Raw genomic sequence first — 13195 nt, 5'->3', positions numbered from 1 at the left:
AGGTTTAAATACCGATAGTGACCAACGAAGGAACATCCTGTACCCAGCCGACGTGGGCCTTAATTTAATCTCATCGTGACGCAGAATGTCTATGTAGTATTCCATCAAGCTGGGTAGCATTGATGCCCCATCGCCGAAGCTTTTTGCGAGATCCATGCCAGTAAGATATAACTTAGAAGGTTCGTAAGCAAGAAGTCCAGTCCTATGACAAGGTTAATTCGGAATTTGTAATGTATTTTAAAATGATGAAATAATTAGTGCACATTAAAAATAGGATGCAATGGTGTGAAGGTTTACTTTTTGAGATCAAGGTCGTTGATTACTATGTCACGGAGTTTTCGGGCGTGGTTGAGAGAAATGGTAGACTTAACAGGATGTAATTTAAATGGAGAAATGATCTTCAATGGTCTCTTCCTGATCCTCTTTACGATAACTGGTAGTTGACCGCATTGCAGAACATTTCCAGGAGCTCCGAATTGGTTGGGGTTCACAAAGCTTGGGACATTGGTTTTGTCCTTCTCCATGTTCTTGGCGGTGCGAACAAGTGTATGTTTTTCCGTAGACTGAAATATGTAGAAAATAACCCAACTGAGATACGATATTATGTATGTGAACATTACTATTGGAAAAAAAATGTAAAAACAAAGTTAATAGCAGGGCAGCACTTACAACATCTGTTTTTTTAAATCTCGCCGAGCGCCTGGGAGACAGCTGTAGAGCAGATGCATCAGAGACCTGACAGACATTAAAATGGTAAATTTTAGGCAATGTGTGTGCAGCCGCAACTCTGATTTATGAAAGAATGCACTTATAAAAAGTATCACCTGGATAGTGTGGGCAGCCTGTTGTGCAGTGGAGGCAGACTGCTGTAGGTTGGTAGGTTGAGCCTCCGCTCCAGTGTGAGGTAATTTGATGATTTCACTGCCACTCCTAATACACACTTTGTGGGATGGCTCTCTAGTATCCTGCATTGAAATGGAAATAGTAAAAAAGGAGGTTAATAAGATTTATGAGCACCTGGCATAATAATTATAAGTAAGCATAAAGATAGATAATTACAAAATGGGGGGTTCTGTCTGGGTGAATATTAGCATCTCGAAGTTGTTGGCTAACTTCCCATTCTTGTGTTGGCTGACCGAAGGATACTAAGGATTCAGGTGTGTTGGCATCTTCCAACTGTATACATGATGGATACTTCATTAGAAATGTGCTATATTTGGAGCTATGTAGACGTAATGGAGGGTATTACCTGAAATTTCTCTGCGGTGGTACACTGTTCTGTGTGGCTAATTGGTTCATGGACAGTAATTTGGCGATCAGCATCATTGTCATGGTTAACTGGGACTTGACCAGTAATTATTGGTGCATCCACAGATAAATGGCCATCTATACTTAACCATAAAATTAAGTCATTGAAAAAAAATGTTATAATTTTGGCGAAGCCGACACATCTATTTATAAGTTGGTATGGACTTAAGTTTGAGTAGGAAAAACAACCTTTTGAGACCTGCTCTGTGTGATCAGCAGCTTCTGCATCGATTTGTGCCTCATTGACAAACTTTTGGCCCGTGAATACGTCTGACACACCCACCCCCAAGTTTTCTGCATCTAGAAAGAAAAAGAAATTCGAAGAAAATATTTGTACATGAAACAACCAAGCAGTAGATAGTATTTACAAATAGATAAACAAGACCAGTAGTAAGCGAAAATATAGAAACATGTCAAAAGAGAAGTAATAGATTTGTATCCTAGTTACCAGTGTTAGTTGGAGCTATCTCAGCTTCTTCTTCATGCTCATGGCCTAGGTCATCAAGGTGCACCTCATTAATAAGACGCGCTGTGCAGTATAGAAAAATTATAATAGTATTACCATAAACAAGTGCAGTCCGAAGATGTATTGAATTTGTATTATGATTAATGAACTGACCGTCTGCATCACATGAGGGGCATCCAGTTCCATCATATTCAATGCCTTCACACATTTGAGAAAACGTAATGGGATCGGTGATTCCTTGCGCATCCACATCAGAACAGTTAGCAGCATGAGTAGGGCAATCGGTTTTTGAGTGGCTGTCAGAGCCATGTTGTTTGTCTGCATGCACAGCGTTCAGAAGTTGTCGTGTAGGGTTAAAGAAAAGGTGAGAAATAGTTGGTCGTGGTGCGTTCAATTTTCAACATAGCTAGGCGGAAATAAATAGATTACTAGAATATCTAGTTGGTGTTACAATAAATGACAAGTGGAAACACCACGAAATAAAATGAATTCCTAGAAAAGGAACTTGGTATTATCATAAATGTGTGCATGGAAACCCTTAGAGGGATTACTACAATAACAAGTGGGTTTTACCATCAAATGTAAGAAGTCACTACCAGCTTCATATGTGAAAAACATTTAAATTACATGAATCACTACATCAAGTTAGCATAGAATGGAAAGTGAGATGAGGAATGAAACCTGGTGGTGGAAGGTTGTTCATAGAGTCAACAGTATTGTGTGGCTCAACTGTTTGATGAGGTTTATTGGGCTGGTCTGCGCATGCAAATGTTGACAAGGTATACAATTAAAATTAGTTTATTCAAGTTGAAGACATATGAAACATACAGAAAATGTAAGCTTACTACTTGTGCAATCATTTTCGCTTTTGTCATAAGGTCCATAAAATGCGTTAAGCAAGCTTTCTGCAAGAGCAACAACAAAAAGGGTGACAAATAATATGGTTTGTAAGAACAAAGAAATGCAATTTAATAACATAAGGGTGTGCAAAAACCTTGCTGGGACTTGGTCGTAGAAGCTTCGATATTACCCTGGAGCAGTTGGGTAAGAGAACCTTGCAGTGGGCCATCTGCTGATAATTAGTAAAAATACACAAGGTTTAAATACATGATATGCAAATGACTAGTTGCGTTGTGGTGAGTCATAGAATTAACTTATAAAATTATGTGCCATCATGACCAATACCTGACGATGGAAGATTCTTGCCGGGATCCACACCATCGTTTCGCTGAACACTGCGGTCGGCTTCGGATTGTACTGCACATAACGTGTGATTTTTGAAAGGGCATAATATAGAGAAATGCGCTAGTGAGGCAGAAAAGAGAGAAAAGAACAAGATTAAACTTACTACTGGTGCCATCAACTTCAATATTGTCTGTAGCAGCAGGAATGTCATGAATCGACCGTTCTGCTGGGCCATCAAGAAAAGTAGCAAAAGCTAAGATATATCGTTAAAAAGACAGCAATGAAAAGTAGAGAAGGGTGTGAAAAATGTTGATGGCAGTTGGTCACTGAGGATTGGGAATCACCCCGAGCGAGTTGGGCTGAAGATCTCCCAGGTGGGTTCTCATCTGAAAATGGGTAAAAATAAACAAGCTTAGTGACAGGAGCCATAATTCCCTTCTTGATGTCTTGTTTTCAAGTTTTATTCCCTAGGTAATGTGGTGGTGAGAAACACATCAAAAATAGAATTATATGGTACTAACTATTGGGGCCAAAGATAGTAGTGTGATCGATGTCCACATTGCCCGCTACATTATCCAAATGTGCCGCAGCACGAGAAATTGGCTTAGGATCCCTCTGAATTGGAGGTGATGGCGAAGACGTCGAAGGATCGAGCATTATGCAGCGTAACTCCGATACAACCTTGCGTTGTTCGAGAGAAACATCAGCAAGTAGTTTGGCAACTGAATCATCACACCTCCGTATAGCAGCAAATGCCACAGCCTGCTTCGATTGAGGTAGTTGATCCACGCAGTCCCTGAGTTGCTCCAGCATGCTAATGAACAGAACAGAATGGGCATGAGGTTGAGCATGGCTTGCTGATGTCGCGTTGGCATTAACATCCAAGTAGCAAGTACCCTCCTGGGACCGAAGCTGGAAATAACCATAAAGAGTTAATGTAATGATATTATGAAAGCTAGATTTACTAGTTGGCAGCAATAGGGTAGGGAAACATACCGGTAGGTTGCCATATGACTTCGAGTCTGGCTTGTTCTTCGACTTATCCTCACTTAAGATAGCTTGCATCTTCCCAGTGTTGTAGAAAGCTATGCGTGGTGTTTGAGACGCATCCAACATATTGACACTCAGGAGATTGTCCAAATAGTAAATCTGAAGAAGCCATAAAGATTTAGTAGTACTAATGAAATTCTAGGTTGTAGACACTTCCTGTTGGTTGGAAATTTAAAGATACAAAAGGAACTACATGTAGTAAACTTACTATTAAAAAGAGCACACAACCAGAAATGGACAATACTCCATTGTTGTTCTTCTTGGAGTGCCATGTTGCAACACTATCCCTCATGTAATCAACAACAGCTTTGGACCAATCGATCGCACCAATATTAGCAATGTCTGCAGTCCAAGCAGCCTCCCTACCAGATATATATGTCCTTGTGGAAGGAAAGAGTAACTAGTTGAATATAATCAGAATGAAACATCTTGTGGACAAATCATCAGGCCTCTTCAACTTTATATAGTCGCACAGAGTTTTGTAGGTTATATTCTGATCGACTGGCACGCTCAGCTCGTTCTTGAGTCTAAGCAGCTCATTCTTTTGGGTGACAGAACAGACCGATGGGTCACGACCACCAAGTGGAGTGCCCATGACACAATGCACAGCATGCGGGGTAATTTTCAGTCCACCTTGAGTGCCGACGTTGATTATTAGAGTGTCCTTGTCAGTCTTGTTCATAAGGAATACCGGCAAATTCCTGGACTCAAGAGCATCAGCTTTTAGGTTCAGAATTTCACCAAATGGAGTAGCCTTGACATTTGCATATTGATCTTCGGTTAATAGATCAATGGCAGAGAGCACGAATCCAGGTGAGCACCTAATGGTTGGTGCCGGTTTTGATGGTTGGTTTCCCTGGAAAACAATGAAATGTATTGTTGAGGCCAGCAAAAACAAAGTTTGAAAACTCACAGAAAATAAGTTGGGCATTTGAGATAAAACTCACATTATGACCGGCGGTGGATGATATAGCTTTAGCTACCTTTGGCCGCTTGACTGGCGGGTCGGTCCTCCGGGTAAGAGCAGTTCTAGGTGGCGGGGGGTCAAAATCATCATCGTCATTTTCATATTGATGGGAGTTGGAACGGTTGCATGTTGTTGCAGCCGACCTCTTGGAACCGACCGAAGTGTTCCCTCCAGCAACAATGGGTGAAACCAACGGGGGGATCCCCGTTGAAGTGTGAGATGTTGATGTGTTATTAGGATTAGTTTGTTGACCCGGTACCGCCTGTGCCGGACACTCCTCTGCAACTGTATTGTGAGCCGCTTCTTGTGCTACAGAGTGCTCCGATGATGAGGCTGCAGCAGGATGGATAGTAATTTGCAACCCAGCCGTAGGGGGAACTAATGGTGGATCATCAAATTGATAGGTGACTGCATCTTGACTGTCTTGAATCGTAACTTTTCGGACCTTCTTTGGACGTGTGCCAACGACTTTCATTTGTCCTGAAACAGAATAGCACATATGTGTTAAAATGTAGATTCAGATTACCAGAACTGAAGTTGTGTTACTAGCACTTCTTAATTATATTCAGATTACCAGAACTGAAGTTGTATTACTAGCACTTCTTAATTAGATTCAGATTACTAGAACTGAAGTTGTATTACTAGCACTTCTTAATTAGATTCAGATTACTAGAACTGAAGTTGTATTACTAGCACTTCTTAATTAGATTCAGATTACTAGAACTGAAGTTGTATTACTAGCACTTCTTAATTAGATTCAGATTACTAGAACTGAAGTTGTATTACTAGCACTTCTTAATTAGATTCAGATTACTAGAACTGAAGTTGTATTACTACCACTTCTTAATTAGATTCAGATTACCATAAATGAAGTTGTATTACTACCACCTGTTAACTGGATTCAGATTACCACTAATTAAGATTAGTTGATGTGTTACACTAACTTGGCGTAGAATTTGTACCAGAGGATTTGTACAGAAAAAGGAGATTGCACTGCAACAAAAGGGGAAAAGTTGACACACTAATAAGGGGGGGGTGAGGGGATGGCAGATAGCGATTGCAGGTTCGCGGCAATTAAGAAATTATTAAATCCGGCAGCCCATGTGAGCTTGTGAGGAGGACGGCCGGAAACGGGGATGTACGCCTAGTCAAAACTCAAAGCATCCATCGGGGGAGAATCAGATTAGCAGGTGGATTACCTCCAAAAATACGGACGGAGAAAACGACGGCTGCCGGATGTGTAGTATGAACAAGCGACCAGCGATGTTATCGGCGGCCGCGGATGTCGACCGGAGACTACGAAGGACGTGGTCGTGGCGGAAGTTAACAACGGCGGCGGCGGCGGCGGCGGCGGATGGCGATAGTGATGATGCGGTGGATGTCGATAGGAACGAGGTATTAAAGAATAGAGACCGCCTAGTGACCGGTCAATGCACAATCGTGGGAACGTGGGTACGAAACGTAACTGGAGTTTATTATTTTAAAGAAAACTGTATGTGATGGTAAATCGTTACTACTGAAAAGCTAGGAATTAACACTTAGGCTGGGTCACTTTTACGATGTTTCGATGGTGTAGGCGTGCGAGGGATGACTGTTAACTAAAGTATGGCAACGGTAACGTGTTACTATTTTTTTTTTCTGAGAGAAGGCTGGCAAAGCGACACCAGGGCGATGGTAATCCATTACTATCTTTTTGTCTAGGAGAAGGCCAGCAAAGCGCCGCCAACAGTTTTGGTCGTAAGCGTTACGATCAATCTTTTCCCACGTCGCCCGCGCCCTTCCACCTGGTTAGCGCGTCGGCCTAATTAGTCGCGTAGGTTGGCTCGGTTGAAGTGGCCGGAGCGTAGGATAAGGTAGAATGCGCGCAGCCATAGTTTAGCAAGCCTAACTAAGTTCAAAGGATCAGCCGAACTAGCATTTTTAATCTAAGAGAAAACACAAGTATAGGTAATTAAATAGATGCAGCACGGCACATGCCAGCAGCCAAGCGCACAGGATACAGGACACGACAAGCAGCCAAGCACGGACGTGACGGAATCATACCTCGTTGTTGCTGGCGACGTGCAGCGGCGACAGAGAAGACTCAAGTCGCTCCAGGCAGCGGCAAGGCGAGCCGGCAGGGTGAAGAGGCAATTAAATGCAGCAGCGACAGTGAGCTACTGCAGGCGGCGGCGGTGGCGGCAGCACACTGCCTGTTGTCGCCGGATCCAGTCCTTCGTGGTCGAACAGAGAGGAGAGAGCTGATGTTAGGTTAGGCTTGTGGGCTTCTATTGGGCTCAAGGCTGCCGGCGACGTGCTTAAGGCGCCCATTTTAGGTGTTAGGGCAAACGGGCGCACACCCCCTTCTCCACGCGGGCCGGCCCATTTCATTTTTTTCCTCCTCTTTATTAAGGAGCAAAAATAATACGAGTGCAGTGGGAATCGAACCGTGACTTCCTGGTTATATGCACACTACGCTAACCACCACAGCCACCGCACCTTTGCGTTTCTCATTAGTTTTTTACTTCTTTTCTTCTTTCTTGTTTCTGTTTCGTTTTTTTTTCTTGGAAGACTTTCGTTTAGTTTTTTTCTTTTATTTTTTCGTTTTTCTTAGAACTGTTTTTTTTATTTTTTTTCTAAATACATGAACATTCTCTTCAAATTTGTGAACTTTTTCTCAATTCGATGAACTTTTTTTTCAAAGTTGATGAACTTTTATCAAATTCAATGAACTTTTATTTTGAGATTTGATAAAAAAATCAAACATGGTGAACTTTTTTGAAATCCATGAACTTTTTTTGAATTTTGATGAACTTATTCAAATTCAATGAATTACTTTTAAAATTTCGTGAATTTTTTTTCAAATTCGATGAACTAATTTTCAAAGTTTATGAAATTTTTGTTCACCGTATTGAAGAAAAATGTTCACCATACATTGAAAAAATGTTCAGTGTGTATAAAAAAATGTTCATCATGTCTAGAAATTTTGTTCAGCATGCACTCAAAAGGAGTTCATCGTATTTAAAAAAAGTTCTGTGTGTATTTAAATATTGTTCACCATACATTGAAAAAATGTTCAGTGTGTATAAAAAATGTTCATTGTGTAGAGAAATTTTGTTCAGCATGTACTCAAAAAAAGTTCAGCGTATTTAAAAAAATGGCCAGTGTTTCTTTGTATAATGTTCACCCTATACTAAGAAAATGTTCAATGTGTATTCTAAATTTGCTTTCTAAAAATTGTTCACAGTACAAAAAAAGTATTCAAATTTCGATATTTGTTCAGTTTCTGAAAAACATACTTCGGGTTTAAAAGAAAAGGAATATTCGCAATTTGATGAACTATATTCAGAATTGATGAACTATTTTTTCAAATTCGGTGAACTTTTTTCAGAATTGGTTAACTTTTTTTTTCTAATTCGTCTTTAAAAAAAAATTGATGAACCTTTTCGAGTTCCATGAATGTTTTTTAAAATTGAACTTTTATTACACATCTATGATTTCCTTTTTCTTTTTTATGTTTCCCTTTTCTGAAATGATTTTTATGGTACAGAATTTATGTCAATGTTGTACTAGAAGAAGTATTAAGTAGGTTTGTTTTTGGATTATAGACATGTAAGTGGTCCTAGTGCAGTGGTAACAGCATTGTTTCTTTCGGCTGTATATGTAGGTGCGTTGGTTCAAATCCCACTACCTGCAATTATGTTTCTACCATGTTTGCTTTTTGGCGAAATTATGTTTCAACCACGTTTTCTTTTTGGCGAGGTTGTTGGGCCGGCCCGCTAGGCGACGCGCGCGAGCGCCAGGAACATTAAGCGGCGCAGAAGGCGCCCTATAGGAGCTCCCTGTTGCCACCGTGTTTATTTTCTTTTCTTTTTAAATAAAAAATCGGGATACTTCATCGATACCCGTATCTGAGCCGTATCAGGCGTATCGGAGTATCGGCCACGTACAGTACGCCGATACAGCTAATCTTGACGTATCGGTGCTTGGTAGATAGTATGTGGCAAACTAGGACTATTGGAAAACACGGAGACGTCCAAGGTTTTCCTCCTGTCCCTGGCGCTGGAACCCTAGCCGCCGCCAGGAGACCAATCTTCCAGCGTCGTCCTCCGGCGGCTCCCCTCCGCCGGCGACCTCGGTCGTCAGTGGTGAGGGGGGCCGCCGGATCCACGCGTGTGGATCATTTTTACTCTCTCGTAGTTTAGATTTTTAGGTTGTTCATCGTCTTTGTTTCGGCGGCAACGATGACAACGCTGAATAAAGATTCTTCGGATCCTTCCTTGACAAGGCCATCGGTCCTATGGTTGTGGATGGATTTGGAAACCAGTCTGTTCAAGTAAGGATGGCGTGGCGGCGGCGGCATCCTCGTGGTGGACATGTGTCCTCGGGCTCCGGCGTTGCGACGGTGTTTGCTCCAGCGTCGACGCGGAGCTTGGGAGGTAGTCCAGGAGCGGATGCAGATTGTGGTCTGCATCGACGGCATCTGGAAGACGGAACATGTGCTGGGTTCGTGGTTCGTGGATGGCAGGTATGGTTTTCTTCTGCGACGTCTTAGTCACGGTGGGGTGCCAGATCTGGAGTTCGATGGCGTGTCTGGAGTGTTGCCCCGGTCTGATTCGTTCAACGGTAAGGGCTTCACTTTTGGTGAGCCACCTTGGAGGTCCGTAAAGTTGCATATCAGCGATGGAGCCGCATCGAGCTCGGGTGAGGAGGTGATCCATCATTCTTTTCTTCGGTGGCTGCTGTCGTGGTGCCGGAGGCAGGTGATGGGCGTTGGTGTCAAGCTCAGAGATGTTCTGCTAGCTTTTCAGTTTTGTCATGCCGGTCCTTACGTGACTTGTACTTTGATCTTTATGATATGAATGAGACACATATTACCATGCAAAAAAAAAAGATAGTATGTGGCACGCTACTCCCTCGGAACAATCTGCCAGTCTAGAAAAGAGGACATTATTCGTCCCCTAACGTGCACCTCATGGAACTTGTACTGAACAAACCGCCAGATTCTGGCTGCAACTGAATCTACAGCCCAGCCAATGGCTTGCCGTCCTTCATTTTCTCAAGCCAACACCACTTGGCCAAGAACTGTGTACACATACATTGAACACAACCAGCTTATGTTTCTGATTTCTCCCATTCCTATCAACAAGATTTTGAACTTGAGTTATCCTCCTCATGCTTGCTCTTTATCCTCTATTTCGGCTAGCTACTGTCTCTTCTATGGATGGGGATGAGGAGTGACAGGGGAAAGCAGAGCCACATCCTCATATATCATGAGCTTCCCAGTAAAGTAACCAATGTTGCATGTTAACACATGAGACCTGCTATCTTGCGCACTAATGGTGTATGCACGCCACTGCCTACTAGAGTAGGAAAATTTTAATTAATATTTCGAAATAGCTCTTCATTAATGCTCATGTACTTCTGAAAGGAGTCTCAGACTACTTGGAAGAGCTCAACAGTCACAATTCAGTCATCAGTATTCCGTCCTATTTGTTAAACACAAGTCCAATAGTGTACATCTGCATATCACAAATGCATAGGATGCATTCCATCATATGTGCAATACAAATATACATTACCATTACAGATTGGGTACACCATAAGCACCAACTAGGCAACCACTAGTATGTCGGTTGTTTCATGGCATGTGAAGTAGTGAAGGATGGTGGTAGGAACCCACATACCCACCAGCCAGCACACACCGGCTTACTTTTTTTAGAAAGGGAAGTTGAAAGCCTCAACCTCTGCATCAAAAGATGCACACAATTATCTTTATGAAATTATTTTACAAATGTGTGGCAAAGATTTTTATCAACAACCCGAAGCCATCACTCCACACCTACAAACTCGACAATGGGGAATGCCATGACAACGCTCCACCATCTAGAACTGAGGCCATCATCGAGCCGCCTGCATGGTGTATCAAGAGCACACATCCACACACTGGTTTATATACTGATTACCGTAGCATGTTTGTTGACCATGAAGCACATGTTTCAATTATTTCACCAAATAGAAAAGAGAAAAAGAAAGGACACAAAGTTCCAACAATATGTAGAAGAAATGAACGAACCCGATGATCTAAAATTATGTTGATTACTTCTCCCACAAGAGAAGAAAATGCTTGTGCATGTTGATTTTCATTTTCAACTAGAAAACACTACAATATAGCTTCGGCAGTTGCAGGGCACCCAGTGATTTAGATGTCTGCGAGAATGATCTTGTTGCACCCATGCACGACGAACTATGAGTATTGGTAGTACCCACGGGCATTGACGCAACTGGCCATCCAGATCACCCATTGAGGCTTTGGCATCTGGTCATAATCCCGGTGAGAGTAGATGAAGCTTAGAATGTCAGATTTGTGTAGATATTCTCCAGTTCTCCCTAGGTATTATCAATCACATATGGTTAAAATAAAAATTTATGTGTACCTACAAAATGTTAAAAAAAACTCAGTTACCACCAGAAAATACACAATGTTTTAAGCTAATTTGTATTCTTATGCACAGTTTTTAAGATACTTGAATCAAGCAACCTCGAGAAATTGCAATGAACAACCATGACTATGCTATTTCAAGAAAACTGCCACCTCCATTCATTGGCAATCAAAACTAATTCATAGAAGGATAAACAAATGTGAAAACTGCGACGACACCCATGTCATTATGTCGGGGTTTTTTATTCTAAAAAAGCTATGAACATAGAAGAAATGCTCTTTAGAGCTCGAGCAACATTGAGCCTGTTATCACGGCCGAGTCGCCTTGTGATCCTTCCTCCAAGCGAGCTGGCAGCATGTCTTTGGTTGTTACTCTATGTATTGTTTGCTATCCCATTATATATAAATAGCAATGGAACTCAACGAATAGATACTGGTACATTATGAAGCCTGGCAAATCACATCTAGCAATTAGGCCAATTGTCCACTGCACCAGAGGTGTGCGTGCTCGACTGGCCATGGCAATCAACGAAGATTGTGTCGTCGTGAGAGCTTGAGGCACTGAGGCTAGCATTGATGCCGATGGATGGCCCCTCTCATCACGATGGCGCTCCTCCGACGCTTGTAATCTATAACTTGGAGGGCTGCTTGATAGTACTCATTGGGCGGGGATCTCATGCAACCCTCCCATGCAGCCATGTTGTCGGCGCAGACCACGTCTGGATCTTTGCCGGCTGCATGCGCATTGTGTCAGCAATCGTTCATCTCAATGAACATATCTTTACAAGGCCCTTCCTTGATGTGCTGATAGTAGGAGCAGTGCATGGCTCCTAGGGCATCGCTCCAAGGATAGCACAGTCCGAGTCAATAATCACATAACTTTTGTGCCGTCACATATCTAGAATGAAGACAGATAAAATAAAATATAACTAGAGATTTGTTTATGGGTGATTTTGATGTTGGTGAAGCATCTTTGTAGTTTGAATTTAGGACTAGTTTATGTTACCTATTGTAACTATTCTCAAGAGAGAGAATCATTGTAACTATAACTTGTTGGTCATATACATGCTATGTACCTTCTTATTCATGCTTGAGAGAATAATTAGTAGCATCAGTATGACCTACTGACCAAGTCATATTATCAGTAGCTCATACTGTGTTGGTCTCTTAGTTATGTCTTTCTTCTCAGCTTGTACCGCGGTTAACTTTTTCTTCTTCTTCATTGTAGCATCCAACAAAAGATGCATTACATTGTATCTATTGCGCCCTATAAACTGTTCTTACTATTTTGCCAAATACCATAATTCAGGTAATCAATATTTTGTTGAATGCTACCATGTCAAGATATATTTGTATGCATTGTCCATGTGAAAGGAAATCATTGTAGGAACCATATAAATTCATATGTTCTTTGCCTTTGTATACACCCTGATGTGAATTCTACTCTATTGTTTTGCTGTGTAAGAAACTTTTGGATTGGGTATGCGTCTGCTTGAGAATTAGACACATAAACCCTATGTTTTTTAGTAGGTGAAGATGGAACAGGGTCTGGGGCCATTTGATCAAATACTTTTACGTTGTCCTCTTTCATAGATTTAAAAATTGTGTTTCATGTTTGATGAATTGGTGAGGATTGGAGAATGGGGAATTGTGTTGAGGACAAATATGAGACCTCTTGTATGACGTTCGTGGGCGTCACACAACAGAGGCCACGCGTGCATGCAAAGCAAACGGTGGGCCCACTCTGAAGCAAAAGTTGTATATTATTTTTTGTTTGTTTTTCTAGTCAATCCCCCCC

The 13195-nt window shown here is 41.7% G+C and overlaps 1 protein-coding gene and 1 long non-coding RNA gene across 2 annotated transcripts in view; both read right to left on the bottom strand.

Annotated features, from left to right (window-relative positions):
- Nucleotides 1-54: 54 nt before the first annotated feature.
- On the bottom strand, nucleotides 55-1175 carry LOC119349171. The gene is made up of 5 exons (XR_005169269.1): nucleotides 1060-1175; nucleotides 825-965; nucleotides 670-735; nucleotides 298-563; nucleotides 55-202 (listed from the first exon to the last, which is right to left on the bottom strand). It is a non-coding gene; the product is annotated as an uncharacterized LOC119349171 (long non-coding RNA).
- A 47-nt stretch (nucleotides 1176-1222) lies between these two features.
- LOC119350719 overlaps nucleotides 1223-13195 on the bottom strand; it is a 16168-nt gene continuing 4195 nt past the window's right edge. The window contains exons 2-16 of the mRNA XM_037618413.1: nucleotides 4957-5456; nucleotides 4447-4865; nucleotides 4218-4389; nucleotides 3956-4108; nucleotides 3481-3871; nucleotides 3304-3345; nucleotides 3123-3182; nucleotides 2960-3031; nucleotides 2769-2846; nucleotides 2620-2679; nucleotides 2456-2530; nucleotides 1928-2092; nucleotides 1757-1837; nucleotides 1498-1608; nucleotides 1223-1386 (exon numbers count right to left, since the gene is read on the bottom strand). Of these exons, the coding sequence (XP_037474310.1) occupies nucleotides 1223-1386; nucleotides 1498-1608; nucleotides 1757-1837; nucleotides 1928-2092; nucleotides 2456-2530; nucleotides 2620-2679; nucleotides 2769-2846; nucleotides 2960-3031; nucleotides 3123-3182; nucleotides 3304-3345; nucleotides 3481-3871; nucleotides 3956-4108; nucleotides 4218-4389; nucleotides 4447-4865; nucleotides 4957-5456 (2543 nt within the window). The remainder of the gene's footprint in view (nucleotides 1387-1497; nucleotides 1609-1756; nucleotides 1838-1927; nucleotides 2093-2455; nucleotides 2531-2619; nucleotides 2680-2768; nucleotides 2847-2959; nucleotides 3032-3122; nucleotides 3183-3303; nucleotides 3346-3480; nucleotides 3872-3955; nucleotides 4109-4217; nucleotides 4390-4446; nucleotides 4866-4956; nucleotides 5457-13195) is intronic.

This window comes from Triticum dicoccoides, chromosome 1B (genome assembly GCF_002162155.2).
Source record: "Triticum dicoccoides isolate Atlit2015 ecotype Zavitan chromosome 1B, WEW_v2.0, whole genome shotgun sequence".
In the NCBI taxonomy this organism is placed as follows: Eukaryota; Viridiplantae; Streptophyta; class Magnoliopsida; order Poales; family Poaceae; genus Triticum; species Triticum dicoccoides.
This window is presented reverse-complemented; position numbering and strand designations above follow the sequence as displayed.